Source organism: Gigantopelta aegis, chromosome 15 (assembly GCF_016097555.1).
Source record: "Gigantopelta aegis isolate Gae_Host chromosome 15, Gae_host_genome, whole genome shotgun sequence".
NCBI classification, from domain to species: Eukaryota; Metazoa; Mollusca; class Gastropoda; order Neomphalida; family Peltospiridae; genus Gigantopelta; species Gigantopelta aegis.
This window is the reverse complement of record NC_054713.1, coordinates 35,196,464-35,220,761: the sequence shown is the minus strand read 5'-3', so window position 1 is coordinate 35,220,761 and position 24,298 is coordinate 35,196,464. Positions and strand designations below refer to the sequence as shown.

General features: G+C 38.8%; 1 protein-coding gene across 1 annotated transcript; it reads left to right on the top strand.

Moving 5' to 3' along the window:
* Positions 1-2,225: 2,225 nt before the first annotated feature.
* LOC121389790 (mucin-2-like) lies at positions 2,226-20,147 on the top strand. The gene is made up of 6 exons (XM_041521440.1): positions 2,226-2,319; positions 5,757-7,060; positions 9,235-9,327; positions 13,990-15,336; positions 17,769-17,868; positions 20,065-20,147. The coding sequence occupies exons 1-6, from the start codon at positions 2,226-2,228 to the stop codon at positions 20,145-20,147; spliced, it is 3,021 nt and encodes a 1,006-aa protein (XP_041377374.1).
* Positions 20,148-24,298: the final 4,151 nt, after the last annotated feature.

Sequence of the window (24,298 nt, the reverse complement as noted above, 5' to 3'; positions counted from 1 at the left end):
GGTTCCAAACATTAACATTCAAGTCCCTCGGAATTACATATGCCCCTACACTAATATTGTGAACATCTGCTGTGCTAATAAGCTTATAGCTTAACGCATTAAAAGAATTGAAACTGATATTTCTTTAACTGCCAAATGAATGGCGTCCTTTGGGTTGTGAGTACTGTTCATTAATGAATGTGTAGAGTCGATCTCTATCTAGGAGCCTAATTCACTAAACTCTCGCAACTTTGCGATCTCGAGTGCAATGCTAAAATACTTACAAAGAGGATGCTTTGTTGCCTAGCAGAGCCTAAGAGACGTTTGTGAATTAGGCCCCAGGGCCCCGTTCCACGAAGCGATCTTAGCCCTAAGATCAACTTAAGTGCATAGGGTAGCTATGCGCTTTAGGTAATCTTAGGGCTAAGATCGCTTCGTGGAACGGGGCCCTGGTCAACAGCGTCTTTAAACCTACTTTCTAGCGTCGCGTTCCATCTAAATGTGTTGTATAATACTGTCGTGTGGCGTCTGTTTGGGCGCCGTGGGTATTGCAATATACAAATAGTTCAATTGCACAGTGAATATCAGAATACAGGGCATTAAAATCACTCACTATAAAATTATGTACCAATCTGATTAAAATGAGCTCTACTGGTCTACCCGTAGATCTAACAGCATTGCGTGGACTCCCATGTATAGGTGACATTTCACCTATAAATAACAATTTACATATCAACCAATTACACTTCGCCTTTTATAGCATTATTCGGGAGCATACACATTCTAAAAATATCGGGCGAGACTATTTATGCAATAAGCGAACTTGTTGGTCTAGTTCAACATTAAAAAAACAGGGGGGAAAAGTGCAGTAATAAACTCTGGATTGTATACTAGTACAAACAGATTTTATGGCTATACCATCACAGGTTTTATATAAAATTTTATATTGAAATTAGTTTCCGGCATATTTCATAATTCACCCGAATCATTTCGTATACCCTCGGCATAATCACGAATGTTTTCAAATTCTTTTCAAATCACTGGCATGATTTTGCAAGTAAGGTTTTGATTGGTCGAATGAAAGGTCAACTGGACATGAGCTCCAGCAGGATGCTGTTAGATCCACAGGTAATAGTCATTAACCAGTGGAGCTAATTTTAATTAGATTGATTATGTACAATACTAAACACTTCATGCGTTGCGATTCCATAGTCTACAAGTAAAGTAAAGTGTGTTTTATTTAACGACGCCACTAGAGCACATTGATTTTTTTTATCTTATCATCGGCTATTGGACGTCAAACATATAGTCATTCTGACACTGTTTTTTTTAGAGGAAACCCGCTGTCGCCACATAGGCTACTCTTTTACGACAGGCAGCAAGGGATCTTTTATTTGCGCTTCCCACAGGCAGGATAGCACAAACCATGGAATTTGTTGAACCAATTATGGATCACTGGTCGGTGCAAGTGGTTTACACCTACCCATTGAGCCTTGCGGAGCACTCACTCAGGGTTTGGAGTCGGTATCTGGATTAAAAATCCCATGCCTCGACTGGGATCCGAACCCAGTACCTACCAGCCTGTAGACCGATGGCCTAACCACGACGCCACCGAGGCCGGTCCATAGTCTACAGCGCTCACATCTTTGCATGTTACTTTCCCGACATACTTGTAATCGACAACCCTACCATTTAAAATTTACAGATTGTTAATTTTACACATTTCAATAAGTTTGCAACCATTATTATTTGGTTTCCCGTTATCTTTGTTTTGCCTTTCGTTTCGTACATGCAACGATTTTAAAACACCCCTATCGTCCATGCAGTTGAACATAATATTTCGAAATACACTAAAGCAATATCATCAGTATTAATATAATCGGGCAACAAATTAGTTCTGGCATTAAAATCATCTAGGAGAAGTACCGGTATATTCAATAATAACTGTTCAGTTATTTCAGAGTTTATTTTCTGAAATGTATCTCCATTGTTATAGGGTGATCCATCAGAAGAGATATAAACAATTCCAACTATCAAACATATGCTGTTGCTTAGAAACTCTGAATCGATGTTGAACCATAATATACTGAACAGCATTGAAAACGCACCACCAAGAAATGTTTGGATTTCGAAAAGAATACCTGAGCAATAAATGTTTTTATTGTGAACAGCAATAGATGGATGATTGATAATGTCAACAAAGAAAAAGGATGCACAATCATTGATTAGTTTTAATTCATCTACGTATGAAAGACACGTGGGGTCACAATGAAAAGTCAATAGCGCGTATGACCATCATCTACAGTAACACAAGCCATGCTACGTCTTCTCATCGACCCGGTAAGTCTGCGAATAGTGTTCTGGGGGATAGCATTCCACTCTTACTGTAATGCATTTTTCAGTTCTCTAAGGATATTCATGTGTGGAAGACGTGAGATGCGTTGACCAACGTAATCCCAAAGATACTCTATTGGCTATAAATCAGGAGACAGTGCTGGTCATTCAAGCAAAGGGACATTATTGTTCGCTAGATACTGCTGTTGTAACACGTGCTGTGTTCGCTCGGGCGTTGTCTTGCTGAAATGAATGCATATCCCGATGCTGATGAAAGAAGGGAATGACGTGATTTTACAAGACCGTGCCCCGGTAGTAAATGGCATTCATTCTGCCAGACCGGCCTCGGTGGCGTCGTGGTTAGGCCATCGGTCAACAGGCTGGGTTCGGATCCCAGTCGAGGCATGGGATTGTTAATCCAGATACCGACTCCAAACCCTGAGTGAGTGCTCCGCAAGGCTCAATGGGTAGGTGTAAGCCACTTGCACCGACCAGTGATCCATAACTGGTTCAACAAAGGCTATGGTTTGTGCTATCCTGCCTGTGGGAAGCGCAAATAAAAGATCCCTTTCTGCTAATCGGAAAGAGTGGCCCATGAAGTGGCGACAGCGGGTTTCCTCTCAAAATCTGTGTGGTCCTTAACCATATGTCTGACGCCATATAACTGTAAATAAAATGTGTTGTGTGCGTCGTTAAATAAAACATTTCTTTCTTTCATTCTGCTACGGCAAACATGGAGTGCTGTTCGTTGATGATAACTGATCCTGCCCCACACTATGACACTCCCTGCACCCCATCGATCTGTCTGGACAACGCAGTCCTTGTGGTAACGTTGCCCACGCCTACGCCACACCCGCAACCGCATTCCTTAAATGGAAACGGGATTCGTCAGAGAATAGCACACCATGCCAACGTTGTAATTTCCAATGATAATACCTTCCTGCCAAACGTCGGCGCTCATTTCGATGTCGATCAGTCAGGATAGGTCCAGCATATGGTCGTTAAGCACGCAGCCCAGCAGAACGAAGACGGCAACGCATAGTGTCTGCGCTGACAACCCCTTGTCGACCTTGAACAGTTGGTGTAGTCCTGGCAGCTGGCAGCATTCGATCACTAATATGGAGGTGAACAATATGGCGATATTGTCGTGGTGTCATAACACATCGTTGGCCTGGACGTGGACGGTCCCTGGTTGTTCCTGTCTACTGGTATCTCCTGCGGAGTCTAGTGATTGTTGAATGGTGGCATCCAAACCGCTGTGCGATGATTCTACTCGAAATGCCGACTTGAAGCATGCCTAAGGCACGTTCACGTTCCTCAGCTGTCAACCTTGCCACGACTTGTTTCACGTTTCCTTAAAGACTACTTCATAAATGAGACCATCTTTTATAGCCCCAGTCAGCATGATTGGCACATTCAATTTACATTTTTCATGCTATGCATGCAATATGTTGTGTTTTGGTGTTATGTTTCATGGAGTTTTCAGGCAATCGTTTTTTTTTTAAAAAGTTATTCGTCGTCATGCATGGTCTATAAGGTAGTACAGTACTTATTCATTGATATTTTTAATGCTGATATACACCCCATTCACATTTGTTATCATCAACTGGTGGTGCGTTTTCAATGCTGTTCAGTATATATACTCAAATTACCATCTACAGTAAAATCAGTATCATTTACATATTTGTTTTTCACCGTTACACCAATACCACCAGACATTTTAACCGAATAACATTTTCAATTTTTCAGTATACGCGTATACCCAGGTAATTATACGAAATCTAAATCGTTGGTTTTGGTTTCACTAAAACACATTATATTAGAATCGCGCACAAACGACTGGAATTCAGGTATATTTTAAAACCACACACATTAAGAAACACCAATCTCAAGGAAGCAGGCTGGCACACTCTGTTGAGTAATGGGTCACAATCTGGTCCTCCTAAACACCCCTATCTGTGAGTCAGGTCACAATCTGGTCCTCATAACCACCCCTATCTGTGAGTCAGGTCACAATCTGGTCCTCCTAAACACCCCTATCTGTGAGTCGGGTCACAATCTGGTCCTCCTAAACACCCCTATCTGTGAGTCGGTTTCAGCTTGGTCATTGCGGTTATGACAGCTACGTTTGCTTGGTTGCATTTCGGAGTTGTCTCGCTTCTAGGTCGCGTCTGTCGAGTAGAGGTAGGTAATTCTGCGGCATTTTCTTTCGGGTAGACATGTTCATCAATAAATAGTTTATCCGCAACAAAAGAAAGCCACTGAAGAGTGGGAAAAGTTGTCTTCTCTCGACTAGTTCGTAGGCGAACTGTTCCATGATTCCATAAGGTTTTCCTTTTAGCACAAATGACTTTTTACGCATACATTCGCGGTCATATTATCTTTCAAATCTTGCTACTATGGGTCTTGGCCGATGGTTTACAGAATTTCCCTTACTGTCTCGTCTTAATTTTCCCAATCTGTGTACCCTATCAAAATACAAATCTGATGTATCCATGCCCATGTCATTTTTAATAAAGTCATATAAAACATCTTCAGTGTTTTCGTTTGCACGTTACTTGATTCCTGTAAACAGAACATTGTTTTTCATGGATCGTGTTTGTAGATCATATATTGTTTCATTCAGCTCAGAAAGAAAGAAAGAAATGTTTTATTTAATGACGCACTCAACACATTTTATTTACGGTTATTTGGCGTCAGACATATGGTTAAGGACCATACCGATATTGAGAGAGGAAACCCGCTGTCGCCACTTCATGGGCTACTCTTATCGATTAGCAGCAAGGGATATTTTATATGCACCATCCCAAAGACAGGGTAATACATACCACGGCCTTTGATATACGAGTCGTGGTGCACTGGCTGGAACGAGAAATAGCACAATGGGGCCACCGACGGGGATCGATCCTAAACCGACCGCGCATCGAGCGAGCGCTGTACCACTGGGCTACGTCCCGCCCCTCATTCAGCTCAGAGTTATCTTCCCATCTTTTCCATTTGTATTCGCAGGACCTCTACTCGCGCTTTTATCTTTGAAAAAATCACGATTTATCTCTTTTTTTCAACACCATTAACAGCTTATATATATATATATCCTAGAATATCCATACCACAAAGCAAAATAGTTCTTATTAAAATAAATAAATATATATCCTAGAATATCAATACCACAAAGCAAAATAGTTCTTATTAAAGTCAGTATTTAGATCTTAAAGTTATTTATCATTGTTATATCTTTAACTTTGCACGTGTAACTAGAGTAAAAGTAGTTGCATCGAAGAAGCTATACTTTTGCCAGTGAACGAAAATATAGGTATTTGACTAGTCATCATATCTTCGTAATATATAGAGTGATTACAGGATAACTGTATGTATTTGTTGATCACTTGTATAAATATCGTAATAGTATAGTGCAGTACGGCAATCTTGTTGACCTATTTCAGGATATATCGCAATTTCCGGTACTGATTTCATCGTGTCATTTCCTAACTACGTGATGAAGGAGTCACCAACAAATAAAATTAGTTTATACCTGTCGACTCCAGTGAATCGTAACGTAAACGTTACCATAACAGCACCAGAATACACAGGATCCTATAAAATTAACTTCAGTTTAGTGTTGACGCCTGGTTCTTCAAAGGAATTCACAATAAAGAGGGTATTTCGCATGCCCCCTGGAACTAGCATTTCGACAAGGACACTAGTGATCACAGCCTCTGATCTAATAGACGTTGTGGGCAGCAACAGAGATGGCCTACATGGAGATTCATTCAATGCGATACCAGACAACCTGTTAGGAAAGGAGTATATGGCTGTTTTAGTTATGCATCATAAGGCTCCGAAAGACATTGCCGCGTTCTTGACTGTCAGTGCTGGAATCAGAGCTACGTCAACTCGGCTTACGATCACATTTCCACCATGGGTAAATGACGAACGTGTGTTTCTGAACGGCAGTTGGTATGGTGCAGAAGAGTGCGCCGAGGTGTGGCTCAAGTCTCTGGAAACACTTCAGATACAAACTGAGCACGATTTGACGGGTACTTTCGTAAGAGCCAGCCAACCCGTGGCGGTGTACAGCGGAGTTAACCAAACATTCATCTTCCAAAAGCGCCCAAAATGTATTTGGTCACACTTGCTGGATCAGATGCCACCACTTGATCGGGCAGGGTTGGAGTACGTCGCATTCGATTATCCTAAAAGACCTTTTTTCCGTGGCTCTAACTGTAAAATAGTCACCACACAGTCCAACACTACATTGATTATATCCGGGATATCTAAACAAGTGACAAAGAAGGGACAATATGTTAAGTTTACCTTAGATCGCAGTAGTAAGTTTTATTTTATTACAGCATCAAAACCAGTAATAGTTTCTCTCGTCAGCCTATCATCAAGCAAAGCGGATAGTAAATTCGGTAACCCGAGTTTAAGCATACTTACCCCAACAGACGGTGCGTATCAGAACACTTCGTTCTCCTACAAGATGCTGTCAACATCGTACGTCACGATTATAGCTAGAAGCAATATCACAGATGGTATCAGATTTGATCATAAAGCAATCTCGGCGAAATGGAAGCCGGTAGAGACCACCAAATTCTATAAGGCGGTGCAGGTCAAGGTCGATATAGCGTTCACTCCTCACACCATCTACCACATCGACGGGGACAAATTCGTGGCGTACCTTCACACCGGAACGACGTGTGCAGCTCATGCTATATCTCTAGGTATCTCCGTGGATGTCATCAACCCGGTAAGTACACATGCAATTAGACACACGACTATGTGGGTAGCAATTAGACACACGACTATGCGGGTAGCAGTTAGACACACGACTATGCGGGTAGCAATTAGACACACGACTATGTACGTAGCAATTAGACACACGACTATGCGGGTAACAATTAGACACACGACTATGCGGGTAGCAATTAGACACACGACTATGGAGGTAGCAATTAGACACACGACTATGCGGGTAGCAGTTAGACACACGACTATGTAGGTAGCAATTAGACACACGACTATGTAGGTAGCAATTAGACACACAACTTTGTACGAGACACACAACTATGTACGTAGCAATTAGACACACGACTATGTAGGTAGCAATTAGACACACGACTATGTACGTAGCAATTCGACACACGGCTATGTAGGTAGCAATTAGACACACGACTATGTAGGTAGCAATTAGACACTCGACTATGCAGGTAGCAATTAGACATACGACTATGCAGGTAGCAATTAGACACACGACTATGCAGGTAGCAATTAGACACGACTATGTACGTAGCAATTAGACACACGACTATGTGGGTAGCAATTAGACACACGGTTATGTGGGTAGCAGTTAGACACACGGCTATGTGGGTAGCAATTAGACGCACGACTATGTGGGTAGCAATTAGGCGCACGACTATGTGGGTAGCAATTAGACACAACTATGTGGGTAGCAAAGTAAAGTTTGTTTTAGTTAATGACGCCACTAAAGCACATTGACTTTTTTATCTTATCATCGGCTATTGGACGTCAAACATATGGTCATTCTTACACTGTTTTTTTTTAGAGTAAACCCGCTGTCGCCACATAGGCTACTCTTTTACGACAGGCAGCAAGGGATATTTTATTTGAGCTTCCCACAGACAGGATAGCACAAACCATGGCCTTTGTTATGGATCACTGGTCGGTGCAAGTGGTTTACACCTACCCATCGAGCCTTGCGGAGCACGCATTCAGGGTTTGGAGTCGGTATCTGGATTAAAAAATCCCATGTCTCGACTGGGATCCGAACGCAGTACCTACCAGCCTGTAGACCGATGGCCTAACCACGCCGCCACCGAAGCCAGTATGTAGGTAGCAAGTAGACACACAACTATGAAGACCATTTTCCCACAGTTGCCCACTTCTCGTCTCGTACGCTTATGCATATGTACATGCAAGTCATATGTTCGAAATGTCTTCATGAAAGCTACCGGCCTCGGTGGCGTCGTGGCAGGCCATCGGTCTACAGGCTGGTAGGTACTGGGTTCGGATCCCAGTCGAGGCATGGGATTTTTAATCGAGATACCGACTCCAAACCCTGAGTGAGTGCTCCGCAAGGCTCAATGGGTAGGTGTAAACCACTTGCACCGACCAGTGATCCATAACTGGTTCAACAAAGGCCATGGTTTGTGCTATCCTGCCTGTGGGAAGCGCAAATAAAAGATCCCTTGCTGCCTGTCGTAAAAAGAGTAGCCTATGTGGCGACAGCGGGTTTCCTCTAAAAACAGTGTCAGAATGACCATATGTTTGACGTCCAATAGCCGATGATAAGATAAAAAATCAATGTGCTCTAGCGGCGTCGTTAAATAAAACAAACTTTACTTTTCATGAAAGCTCAACGATCAATAAAACGAGTGATCACTTTAATTTGATTATTGATCGTTTTCAAATACAATTTAACACATGTTTTCACATTGGTTATATCAATAGTAAAAATAAAAATTGTCGCAAAGGCTAATTCTTAAAACCTCAGTAAACCGAACACCCCTCTAAACCGAACATTTTATTCGGTCCCAATGGTGTTTGGTTTACAGGAGTTTCATTGTAACATTACACATAGCACTAAATGTTTCGTCACCCTTCTAGTATCACAGCTGCTAAGACATAACAATGAATGTTCTGCTTAGAATATTTCAAAATAAGTTGGGGTTTTGTTGTTGTTGTTGTTGTTGTTGTGGTTTGTTGTTGGGGTTTTGTTTTGGGGGAATTTTTTTTTTGTGTGTGTTTTTGTTTTTGTTTTGGGATTTTTAAACAAAGAGAAATGTACTTTTTAAAAAATATTTTCTTACTGTTAAACGATTTTGAGTATATCTTTTACTTTTGGCATGAACTATCATGGAGTGTTTTGATAAAAACTAAACAAATACATTTTATGCATTTTAGTCGAAAAATGCCAATCCACAGTGTCCTCAACCAACAACATCCACAGCGATGACGACAACACAGACATCGACCTTACCAATATCTACCACCGAGGTAAGTTACACACGACAATCTGTGGTTAAAGATACTGCCCTAAGTTTGAAGCCATTGTTGAGGTACCTCCCACGTAGGCCAATTAAAAACCACAATCAGTGATTAAATATACCTCCCTAAGTTTGAAGCCATTGTTGAAGTACCTCCCATCAATTATAAACGATAATCAATTATTAAACATACTGTTCTCAGTTTGAAGCCATTGTTGAAGTATCCCCACTGAGGTAAATTACACACGACAGTCAATGATTAAAAATACTTCCCACAGTTTGAAGCCATTGTTGAAGTACCTCCCACCGAGGTAAATTACACACGACAGTCAGTGGTTAAAGATACTGCCTCAGTTTGTAGCCATTGTTGAAGTACCTCCCACCGAGGTAAATTACACACGACAGTCAGTGGTTAAAGATACTGCCTCAGTTTGTAGCCATTGTTGAAGTACCTCCCACCGAGGTAAATTACACACGACAGTCAGTGGTTAAAGATACTGCCTCAGTTTGTAGCCATTGTTGAAGTACCTCCCACCGAGGTAAATTACACACGACAGTCAGTGGTTAAAGATACTGCCTCAGTTTGTAGCCATTGTTGAAGTACCTCCCACCGAGGTAAATTACACACGACAGTCAGTGGTTAAAGATACTGCCTCAGTTTGTAGCCATTGTTGAAGTACCTCCCACCGAGGTAAATTACACACGACAGTCAGTGGTTAAAGATACTGCCTCAGTTTGTAGCCATTGTTGAAGTACCTCCCACCGAGGTAAATTACACACGACAGTCAGTGGTTAAAGATACTGCCTCAGTTTGTAGCCATTGTTGAATTACCTCCCACCGAGGTAAATTTCACACGACAGTCAGTGGTTAAAGATACTGCCTCAGTTTGAAGCCATTGTTGAAGTATCCCCACTGAGGTAAATTAAACACGACAGTCAATGATTAAAAATACTTCCCACAGTTTGAAGCCATTGTTGAAGTACCTCCCACCGAGGTAAATTACACACGCCAGTCAGTGGTTAAAGATACTGCCTCAGTTTGTAGCCATTGTTGAAGTACCTCCCATCGAGGTAAATTACACACGACAGTCAGTGGTTAAAGATACTGCCTCAGTTTGTAGCCATTGTTGAATTACCTCCCATCAATTATAAACGATAATCAATTATTAAACATACTGTTCTCAGTTTGAAGCCATTGTTGAAGTACCCCCACTGAGGTAAATTACACACGACAGTCAATGATTAAAAATACTTCCCACAGTTTGAAACCAATGTTGAATTACCTCCCATCGAGGTAAATTACACACGACAGTCAGTGGTTAAAGATGCTGCCTCAGTTTGTAGCCATTGTTGAAGTACCTCCCATCGAGGTAAATTACACACGACAGTCAGTGGTTAAAGATACTGCCTCAGTTTGTAACCATTGTTGAAGTACCTCCCATCGAGTTAAATTACACACGACAGTCAGTGGTTAAAGATACTGCCTCAGTTTGTAGCCATTGTTGAAGTACCTCCCACCGAGGTAAATTACACACGACAGTCAGTGGTTAAAGATACTGCCTCAGTTTGTAGCCATTGTTGAATTACCTCCCATCGAGGTAAATTACACACGACAGTCAGTGGTTAAAGATACTGCCTCAGTTTGTAGCCATTGTTGAATTACCTCCCATCGAGGTAAATTACACACGACAGTCAGTGGTTAAAGATACTGCCTCAGTTTGAAACCAATGTTGAATTACCTCCCATCGAGGTAAATTACACACGACAGTCAGTGGTTAAAGATACTGCCTCAGTTTGTAGCCATTGTTGAAGTACCTCCCATCGAGGTAAATTACACACGACAGTCAGTGGTTAAAGATACTGCCTCAGTTTGAAGCCATTGTTGAATTACCTCCCATCGAGGTAAATTACACACGACAGTCAGTGGTTAAAGATACTGCCTCAGTTTGTAGCCATTGTTGAAGTACCTCCCACCGAGGTAAATTACACACGACAGTCAGTGGTTAAAGATACTGCCTCAGTTTGTAGCCATTGTTGAATTACCTCCCACCGAGGTAAATTTCACACGACAGTCAGTGGTTAAAGATACTGCCTCAGTTTGAAGCCATTGTTGAAGTATCCCCACTGAGGTAAATTAAACACGACAGTCAATGATTAAAAATACTTCCCACAGTTTGAAGCCATTGTTGAAGTACCTCCCACCGAGGTAAATTACACACGCCAGTCAGTGGTTAAAGATACTGCCTCAGTTTGTAGCCATTGTTGAAGTACCTCCCATCGAGGTAAATTACACACGACAGTCAGTGGTTAAAGATACTGCCTCAGTTTGTAGCCATTGTTGAATTACCTCCCATCAATTATAAACGATAATCAATTATTAAACATACTGTTCTCAGTTTGAAGCCATTGTTGAAGTACCCCCACTGAGGTAAATTACACACGACAGTCAATGATTAAAAATACTTCCCACAGTTTGAAACCAATGTTGAATTACCTCCCATCGAGGTAAATTACACACGACAGTCAGTGGTTAAGGATGCTGCCTCAGTTTGTAGCCATTGTTGAAGTACCTCCCATCGAGGTAAATTACACACGACAGTCAGTGGTTAAAGATACTGCCTCAGTTTGTAACCATTGTTGAAGTACCTCCCATCGAGTTAAATTACACACGACAGTCAGTGGTTAAAGATACTGCCTCAGTTTGTAGCCATTGTTGAAGTACCTCCCACCGAGGTAAATTACACACGACAGTCAGTGGTTAAAGATACTGCCTCAGTTTGTAGCCATTGTTGAATTACCTCCCATCGAGGTAAATTACACACGACAGTCAGTGGTTAAAGATACTGCCTCAGTTTGTAGCCATTGTTGAATTACCTCCCATCGAGGTAAATTACACACGACAGTCAGTGGTTAAAGATACTGCCTCAGTTTGAAACCAATGTTGAATTACCTCCCATCGAGGTAAATTACACACGACAGTCAATGGTTAAAGATACTGCCTCAGTTTGTAGCCATTGTTGAAGTACCTCCCATCGAGGTAAATTACACACGACAGTCAGTGGTTAAAGATACTGCCTCAGTTTGAAGCCATTGTTGAATTACCTCCCATCGAGGTAAATTACACACGACAGTCAGTGGTTAAAGATACTGCCTCAGTTTGTAGCCATTGTTGAAGTACCTCCCACCGAGGTAAATTACACACGACAGTCAGTGGTTAAAGATACTGCCTCAGTTTGAAGCCATTGTTGAAATACCCCCCCCCCCCCCCCCCCCCACCTAGGTCAATTAAAAACCACAATCAATGATTAAAGATACTAACTCAGTTTGAAGCCATTGTTGAAGTTCTTCCCACTAACAGAGCCTTATTAACAGACAAAATTACATATTGAATACATTTACTTCTGTTTAAATCTATATATGTGACGTCACAGGTGTAGATTAATTTCATTAGTTTAATTAGTTATAGGTGTAGATTAATTTTCAAGTTTGTTTTGTTTAACGATAAGACCGGAGCACATTGATTCATTAATCATCGGTTATTGGATGTCAAACATCTGGTTAATTTTCAAGAATCAACACCTGTGAAACAATGCAATTTTTTTTATGCATTCAGGTCAGGGATTCCAACTCGCTACAAGTACAACGCTTTAGCCCACAAGGCCAAACATCGGTATCATCAAATACACATGTAATTTAAGACTAATAAACCTGATACTAGTGATGGTAATATATTCGGGCGGAACACAGCGAATACATTTGCGGAAACCAACTCTGAAATCAGAGATTACACATTTAGCCCGTGCATCACTCTTAATTCCAGCCATCCACTTCTGAGAATTTTCTCACCGAATCGTCCAGGTTAGATCAGAAAGGATCCTGTGATTTTCGGTTATTACTTTTGTAAATATTGTTGCCATTTTAAAGGGACATTCCTGAGTTTGCTGCATTGTAAGATGTTTCCGACTAATAAAATAATTTTACTTTAAACTTACATATTACATATATTTTCTTGTTTAGAATATCAGTGTCTGTATATTCAATGTCTTTCTGGTCCTCTTAATATCTGTAAGAAGCCCAAACTGGATTTCGTCTTCAAATAATTTAGTACGTACGAAAAAACCCACCATATTTTAGGAAATAAAATGAAATTTAACCTAGTACAAAATAATACGACCAGAAACACGTTTAATATACAACCACAAATATTGTATGCAGAAAAATATATTTGATAATTAGTTACAGTCGTTAAAAAGTCTCTGTTAGTCGATAACATCTTAAACATTGAAGCAAACTCAGGAATGTCCCTTTAATGAATAATGGATTAAGTTAAAAAATGCACTCGGAAATGTAGATTCATGAAATATAATTAACTCGCCCCCACGGAGCTCGTGAATTATTTTTCATGACTCTACACCCCCTCGTATATTCTCCATTACAGAATATCAATGTCTCAGTAGTCAGTGCGTTTCGGGTCCTATTGTTTGTAATAACTCAAACTTACTTTTATTTCCGAATATAAACTTTTTAATGCGTACGAAACTACTGAAAGTCAGAGCGAATCCAAGGGAACATATATATACTAAAGTATGCTCCATTAGGTTAAAAACTAAAATATGTTCTTTTAATAAATAAAGTGTTAACTAAAGAAAAATATACATGTTTATATTTTCAGCCACAGACAACCACCGTAACATTAACATCAACAACCACTTCACCTACATCTAGCACTACACAAACAACCACCTTGCCAACATCTACCACTACACATACAACCACCCCGCCTACATTTACCGCTAAACAGACGACCACCTCGCCTACATCTACCACTACACAGACAACCACTTTGCCTACATTGACCACTACACAGACAACCACATCGCCTACATCTACCACTACACAGACAACCAACTCGCCTACATCTACCGCTAAACAGACAACCACCTCGCCTACATCTACCATTACACAGACAACCACCTCGCCTACATCTACCACTAAACAGACAACTACCTCGCCTACATCTACCACTAAACAGACAACCACCTCACCTACATATACCACTAAACAGACAACTACCTCGCCTACATCAACCACTAAACAGACAACTACCTCGCCTACATCTACCACTAAACAGACAACCACCTCACCTACATATACCACTAAACAGACAACTACCTCGCCTACATCTACCACTAAACAGACAACCACCTCACCTACATATACCACTACACAGACAACCACATCGCTTACATCTACCACTACACAGACAACCACCTCGCCTACATCTATCACTACACAGACAACCATCTCGCCTACATCTACCGCTAAACAGACAACCACCTCGCCTACATCTACCACTACACAGACAACCACATCGCCTACATCTATCACTACACAGACAACCATCTCGCCTACATCTACCGCTAAACAGACAACCACCTCGCCTACATCTACCATTAGACAGACAACCACCGTACCTACATCTACCACTAAACAGACAACTACCTCGCCTACATCTACCACTAAACAGACAACCACCTCACCTACATATACCACTACACAGACAACCACCTCGCCTACATCTACTATTAAACAGACAACCACCTCGCCTACATATACCACTAAACAGACAACCACCTCGCCTACATCTACAGCTAAACAGACAACCACCTCGCCTACATCTACCGCTAAACAGACAACCACCTCGCCTACACCTACCATTACACAGACTACAGCCTTGTCGACCTACACAACCATCACCATGGACTCCTCCAACACTAAGCCGACAACTGCCTTGTCAACATACAGCACCACCAATATACAGACATCCACCCCGCCGACATCCACCCCGCGGACAGACACAACCACCACTACGCTGACAACAGCCTTCTCAACAGACACCACAGTCACTAGAGCGACATCAGCGTTGGAGTCGTCAACAACGACCACGTCGCATACATCCAGTTTATCCTCCGACACCACCACAACACAGACAACTACGTCACATGTTGGAACAACCGAGGTAAATGATTCACAGAAATAAGCGATGAAGTACAATTGTCCTGTAAGAATAAAACTTTGGCAGAATTACACTATACGAATACATACACACATACATACATACATACATACATATATAATACATACATACATACATACATACATACATACATACATGGATGTATGGATAGCTCAGAACGCATCGTGGTTAGTCAGCAATTTGCGGGCGATTCGGTGCCATATGTTCGAGTCCCAGCAACGGCATGGGGGAACTTTGTGAGGCCAGAAAGGATTTAATTATCCCCTGCGCCAGTGCGTTAATATCTATGTATGTAACAGTCAACCTCCACATACATACACTATATAGATATTCATACATCAATACATACATGTGTACCTTTTTATATAAGCGCTCGCTTGATGCGCGGTCTGTTTGGGATCGATCCCCGTCAGTGGGCCCATTAGGCTATTTCTCGCTCCAGCCAGTGCACCACGACTGGTATATCAAAGCCCGTGGTATGTGCTATCCTGTCTGTGGGATGGTGCATATAAAAGATCCCTTGCTGCTAATCGAAAAGTGTAGCCCATGACAGGGGGAGAGAGAGAGAGAGAGAGAGAGAGAGAGAGAGAGAGAGAGAGAGAGAGAGAGAGAGAGAGAGAGAGAGAGAGAGAGAGAGAGAGAGAGAGAGAGGGCTATTTCATTGTCATACTTTTAATATGATTTTGATGTTAACTCTTGATGTGTGAAAACCATGTTTTCACGAAGCAATGCAAATAGTGAAAATATGGTTTTTACACGTCACGAGCATTCGAACAAAAACATGAAATGGTTTATTTTTTGTATATATTGTTCCTAATTTTTAACAAACAAAAAAATCTATTAGAAAAAGAAAGAAAGAAAGAAAGAAAGAAAAAGCCAACAAAAAAAACAGCTAACAAGATCACGTAACGCCATGATATATTTATTCAATGTCTCGATGAAACGAGGAATGCTTTTGCTGAAAATATACTTCACTATGGACTTTATTAACGCAATTTCAATAAAAATTATCTTTTATTTGATGACAGTTAAATTAGTAATTATTTATTTCTACTGCTGTGAAAATCTATCGGACAAAGCGATCTTGTAAATAAGGAAACAACAAATCTGATTAAAATTAGCTCTACTGGATCTACCAGTAGATCTAACAGCATGGCATGATTTTGCAAGTAAGGTTTTGATTGGTCGAATGAAAGGTCAACTGGACATGAGCTCCAACAGGCTGCTGTTAGATCCACATGTAATTGTGGAGATAATTGTAATTAGATTGGAATCGAGGTTAAACGCAACGACAAAGATACGTGTCACCGCTGTTTGACTTCACACACAGTCAGTTTTGGATAAAACATTATATACACTGTATCAGCTGATATATGTAGTAAAAAGGGTATGGTAAAAATTTAATATAGACTAATCGTAATTGGGAGTGCGAGTGCGAATAATTTTTACATGCTCATATACCACTAGAGTTTCGAGCATGTCCGTCCCGGGGCCTGTCTCTGGATAGCCAGGGGCTTGTCCCGGGACAAAAAACAATTAGCGGACAATTTTGAAATTTACATCCAAAAATTAAATAGTGGGCCTTTAAAATTTTGATGCGCATCTCTAATATAATTAATAAAGAAAATTCGACTATTAAATTTGGTCGCTAGATTAGGTCGGGTGGTCAAAAAGAAATTAAATAAGATCGGTGGCCTGGGTAATTGGGAATTGTTCTCATAATTATGATGGAATAATATTAATTCTACTACAACTGGGATATAAGCCTTTTTTCCATTGACTAATTTTTATGATAAATCTTCGTTTGGTCCTAAAATCAAATTTTTTCGATAAATCCTTATAGTTGACAATGAAACAGAGTGTTTGTTTGTTTTTATTTAACACCACCACTAGAGCACATTGATTTATTAGCGCTATTGGATGTCAAAACATCTATTAATTTTGACATATAGCATTAGAGAGGAAACCCGCAACATTTTTCCATTAGTAGCAAGGGATATTTCATATGCATCATCCCACAGACAGGATAGCACAAAACCGTATTTCTGCACAATACAGAGTCGAATAAGTATTTGGCAAAATAGTAGTTGATTCCATGAATCTTTATCTAGTAACTCGTCCACAGAAGGACAGTCAATACATCCTAGACAATACATCCTTCCTTCACCGATCAAAAAGGACTGCCACTCACAAACTAGTTTATTAAATCAAAACTAGCACAGGACAGTGTGCCATGAAACAATTACAGCTATTATGACATGCACTCGTGAATCATTGTCAAAACAGTGATGATATCAGGTGTTCGCAAAACGGTGAGTATATCCTGTCCCACCAATAGCACCCGTCATTAGTACTCCCACCACATTATCATTTAATGTTTTTTGGCTGTTTAAGAATAATGTTCTGTGTTGTAGTCGTGCCAGGTTTCTACCAGTGTACCGGGTGACGGGGTCGATAATGATTGCGATGGACGGACGGACGAAGAGACATGCTGCCGCAACAGAGAACCCGCTGGTAGGAATTCATTCCGGAAAAAAACACCATCAGATTTTCTTATGACGTTAATCAATAATTAAATGATAAATAAAAATATCAATATAAAATGATACAGCAGATAATGTCTGAAATGTAGTATTTCAGTCGGAAAACGTCGGAGTTTTATGTGACGTCAAATCGCCCAAACGAAGCATTATATAAATGCATATATATATAAATTAAAAGAACAGACAGTAAATATATTAATAAATAATGTAATATAATCAATAATTAGATGGTAAATAAAAATATGAATATAAAATAATAAAACAGATGTTCAAAATGTAGGATTTAATTTGGAAAACGTCGGACTTTCTTATGATGTCCTATAGCTCAAACGTGCATTTTGCAAATAGATGTTTATAAATTCAATTAACAAAAATATATTTATAAATAATTTAATTTAAATAATAATTAGATGGTAAATCAAAAAATTGTTATAAAATAATAAAGTAGATAATGTATGAAATAAGAATAAAGGGAAATAATTGTTATCAGTTTGTGTATCATGCTTTTTCAGACAACGATGGCGATGGACTATATAATGAAGATTGTATCTCTAGTGAGTGAATGGATTTGTAATCATCATCATCATCATCATCATCATCACCATCATCATCATCATCACCATCATCATCATCACCACCATCATCACCATCATCATCATCACAACCACCAACATCATCATCATCAACATCATCATTATTATCACCATCATCATCACCATCATCACCACCATCATCACCATCATCATCATCATCATCACCACCACCATCACCATCATCATCATCATCAACATCATCATCATTATCTTCAACTTCTTCGCCATAATACTTGCGACCTGTAGAACTATAATTATTCTAACACTGAAACTGCCATCATCACCAACGTCGACATCATCATCAGCTGAAGTTGGTCGTTAGAACATCAGTAACCACGACTGTGACCACTTCATTAAAACCATTAACACCACTAAGATCGTCAATATCATCATCATCATCATTGTCGTCATCTCTTTATCTGGAAGCTGCATCAAACTGGAATAGATAAATTTGTCCAAATCGCTGTCTTAAGTTTCTTTACCTAGAAGCTTTATTGAATTGGAATAGATAAATTTGTCCAAATCGCTGTCTTAAGTTTCTTTACCTAGAAGCTGCATTAAACTGGAATAGATAAATTTGTCCAAATCGCTGTCTTAAGTTTCTTTACCTAGAAGCTTTATTGAATTGGAGTAGATAAATGTGTCTAAGGTGTGTATTTACTGCTTTGGAACAAAAAGGACACAATTTAGATATCTAAATTTCTATAACAGTGTTGAAATTCAGCAGTCGCCCGGTCGCCCGTGGCGACTTTTATTGGTTAAGGGATATAAACAAATATATCTGAATTTGAGTTGTTAACTTTATGTACATTTGAAGAAACAAATTGCTCTTATCAATAAGTAAATAAATAAATAAAATCTGAATAATAAATAAATATAAATATAAATAAATAAATAAATAAATAAATAATGAGTGACAGAGTGAACGAATGAACAGATAAATAAATGAACAATACGTTTTAGGGTTTTAGATTGATTTTATTTTTTAATTCAGTTAATGGGACTTCTGAGACGCCGTGTTGTTATTCCAGTAGAAACGACTTACCAACTTGCAAACGTAAGTATAAGAGATATATTTTGATCTGTTCTACTATTTTTACACATAGTTTGTCACCCAATAGCCGATGTACCTTTCGTGCTCGGGTGTCGTTAAACATCTATTCCATTCTGTTCTATTGTTTTTCACATATAGCAATTTGACCTAAGTTTTTCAAATAAGTGAAACAAATTATTTTAAAAAGTGGTTAAATTCTGGGTTATTTTTTGTTAATTTGTTTTTATTTGAACAGTTCTCGCTCCATCCAGTGCACCACGACTAGTATATCAAAGACCGTGGTATGTGCTATCCTGTCTGTGGGGTGATGCATATAAAAAATCCCTTGCTACTAATGGAAAAATGTAGCAGGGTTTCCTCTCTAAGACTATATGTCGAAATTACCAAATGTTTGACATCCAATAGCCGATGATTAAACAAAAGAAAACTTTGTTTTTTTACCTGAACAGAACGCTGTTGTTAATGAAACAGACGTACATAATCGCTGGCGCGTAAGGATACATATATATTTTAATTTCAGTGGGACCGTTCACTTGTTTGTGTCCACGAGCTCGAATGCTGGGGAATAAACCTCCACTCCACGTAGTCAGGTGCCGGAAGTGACGTCACTAAATGTGAGAATCTTATTGGTTGCGAAAGGAATAAAAACAAAGAGAAAGCTCGTGGGAATAACACAGGGTCTTGAAAAGGACATTTAGGTATTCTTAGACAGCGCTCATGATATTGGTAGTTCGTTAGGCTGGTTTATTTTACAGTTCCATAAAGTTGTGTACGCCTTGCTTACCACACTCTGTGCTACATTTAAACGATGGAATATATATATATATATATATATATATATATATATATATATATATATATATATATATATGTCCTTTTTGAAACAAATAAAATGCATACTTATGTAAATGGTGATGTCAAGCGATTTACTTCGATACAGCGACAATTCAATCTAGACAACAATTATTTATGATAGTTTAGACTAGTTAACTATATTCAAAATATTAGCTTCATATAATAACTAGATTAACTATGGAAATCGGTGAAAATTATCCATTAGTAACAACAATACAAAAGAATAAAGACAGCAAATTTATATACAATATCTATATTACACGTATTCAATGGTCTTTAAAACACCTTTATCACAAATGGTCCCAAAATTCAACACGACAGTCACCGAAACCATATTATCACAATGCTTTGAACTTATACAAAATACATAGCTGATGTTTTTTTTTCATGCTGAGGTATGGTTAAACATTTCTTTTAATACGAAAAACCACCATAGACACTTAGACGCAAAAATTTCCAGTTCAAATCAGATAATCTATGCACTTTTTTCTAATGACGCGGAACGTTAGTACATTTATTGTTCACTTGTTATTACATAAGACAGTTGTGGGTATACTAGTACATGTAGTTGAAAAACTGGTTTGAGAACAAAACAGGTACTACCATGAATGTAGACATCTGTGTTATACTACTTGGAGCTCCACATTTAAGTATTTTATTAAACCTTTTTAATACATGTGTATATATATATATATATATATATATCTATCTATCTATCTATCTATCTATCTATCTATCTATCTATCTATCTATCTATATATATATATATATATATATATATATATTTATTTATTTATTTATCTGTGTGTGTGTGTGTGTATATTTGTTGTTTTTTGTTGTGATTGTAAAATTTATTTCTTTTGACTATGTTTAAGTCAATAATCCTTAAACTACATTTCTGTCGCATTTACCTGTATTATTGAGATAACTTGTTTTATAGTTTGTCATTAATACTTTATTTATGTATTTTTCATTACATTATTTTATTTCATTATTTTTTGTTTTAAATTGTATTATTTATTTACGTTTATATATATATATATATATATATATATATATATATATATATATATACATATAATATCTGACATTTTCAGTGCAATCAAAGTATGTGATATTTTTCAGATCACATACTTTAAGAATTTGATAACTTTACAAATTAGATGTAAATTAGTCGAGGTCTCGGCACTAGGTTTATTGACATTTAAGCAAAACACTGAAAGCTGTCCAGCGTTCAGAAAACGAAAAACGTTAGGCATAACTTTATTTTGATGTAAGGACATCCAAAATGACGTCATTCGAGTTTGACGTCATTTCCATTCAAAAATACACCGCGCCACATATTCTTACGTCATTTGAATATCTAGTAATGGCGGACTGGAATTAAAGTTGCGTGTACAGTTTACAAAAACACGTTGTATTAAGCTTGAGCTTATATGATAAAGAGATTATTACCCTCGTGTATTTCGGTATCGTCAATATCATATATTAGGAATAAAAATAATCGCCAGAGGCTCGCATAATATAATTTTGATTCCTAATATATGATATTGACGATACCGAAAAACACTATGGTAATGATTCCTGCATTTTTCTGAATTGTTTTTACATTCGACTGATTAAACATCGTTTTCCTTTATGCTTCTCTGTTTAATTTACATTGTGATTAAAATATTACTAGCACTGTGTGTTCTTGTTACGTGTTACCCAATACTACAATAAACTATTTGAATTTATTCAGTAGCTGACAGTACAAGAAAGAGGATGATTGAAAGACAACATCTCAGTACGGTTTAAATATGTCCATATCCTGGAGAATAAAAGTCCACCTGTAGACAAAACATGACCGCGTTTAGTTGCAGCAGACACGACCTTGTATTAACGTCCCTTTGACTCTTTGTGTAGAGATACGATTTTTATTATTATGGTAACTGTTTTGTTGTTGTGTTCAAAGCTGCCACCCAACTAATCTAAGCATCCTAAGTCGTTACGTGTGTGTGTTTTGCCATCTGCGGAAATCTACCGTCTTAGTGGGGTATTTTTTCTGTTAAGATAATTTTTGTAACATCTCTTTGTAAGATAAACGGTATTCAGCGGCCACTCACATAGCATGCTCTACAAATTCACACACATCACCCCCCCCCCCACACACACACACACACACACACCAAAAACACATTCATACATGAAATCAGAGTCGAATGGGCATTTAGCAAAACGGTGGTTGATGCCAAGAAATCTAGTGCCTCGTCTATAGGAGGACAGCCACTCCCTACGAAATCCTTTATTGTATAAATATATTCTTTAATTCCCAAAGAAGACTGCCACTTTAGACCAGTTTACTAATCAAAACTAGCACAGGACAAAAATCATTGGAATAAATATAGCAGTGATGACATATACTCATGAATCACTGTCAAAATAGTGATGATATCAGGTGATATCAGGTGCATACCCTGCCCCACCGCTGGCACCCGTCATGAGTACTGCCACCACAGCTGTCACGTTTGTTATTTCATCTAAAGTGATGAAAAGAGAGAGAGAGAGAGAGAGAGAGAGAGAGAGAGAGAGAGAGAGAGAGAGAGAGAGAGAGAGAGAGAGAGAGAGAGAGAGAGAGAGAGAATAACGTTACTTATAGATAGAAAAAAAGTGTAAGAGTTTAACCAGAGATGAAAAGGTAAACACAAGTTCAAACAATAGAATAGCATCGGACATCATTTTGGTTAGTGATGCATCGTATTTAGTAGATATAGCCTCCAAATTGTTATTGTCATAATACCAATCACTTCCATATGTTCGATTCATTAGCGTGAGGCAATATTTGGGTGTCCAAAAATTATTTTATGAACCCATGGTCAGTGCGATAATATATGTGTATGTCCAAATTAATCCAATGAACATACAATATATCAGACTAGATTGTTGTCATTCAATATTTTCCTACGGTATAAGCACAATATATATATACAATGACCCATCGTCACGAGTGTTTGTTAATATGGAAAATATCAACCGAGTCTATGTTGATCAGTATTTGTCGAGTCTCTGCCGAGACAAATGCCGATTAACTAGACAAGGTTGATATTTTCCATATTAAAAAACACGAGTAACTAATTCTATTTATCCTATAACACTTGTAAAATAACATTTTCATTCGATATTTAGTAAATTATAGTACTAAAGTCGCCTCCATCGGTAATATGACGTCATCACGTTCAGCACAAATTATTTTTACGTCACGCACTTTGACTAAGTCTTATGAAAACTTTACGCTCAGGTATACAAGTCGTGATGGCTTGTAAATAAATGACCCATTCACAGCAACACATTATTACCGAGAGACATTGAAAATTTGCATGTACTTTTAAATTTGCATTCCATTATTAACCGGGTTAATACACTAAATTAGCACATGGGTTTATGGACATGGATATCATTGGTAAGTTATCGGTTATACGATAATAGTTAATTAATTGGGCAAACATTACTACCGGTAGTTCAGTATTACAGTAGGTTTTATGACCACCAAAGATCTCGAAGGACGATTGGGGTCAGAAGTGAAATTTGAAAGTTGAAGGTTTTTTTAATCAGTAGTGGGTGATACCGCCATGATGTGGCATACGAGGCATACTGCGTATGTGTATCCCAATGGCCATTTGAGGGAGTGTGTTCCACTCCTCTTGCAGCGCCTGACCAAGTTCTGCTAACGTAGTCGGCGGTCTTTGACGTTGACGCACACGTCTCCCTATCATGTCCCAGACGTGATAAATGGGGGAAAGGTCTGGACTCATTACTGGCCATGACATTCGATAGATGTTGTGCTGCTAGAGGTGAGCATTGATGATTCGTGCACGGTGAGCACGGGCACTGTCGTCCTGACCCACACGTCTAGCAAACGG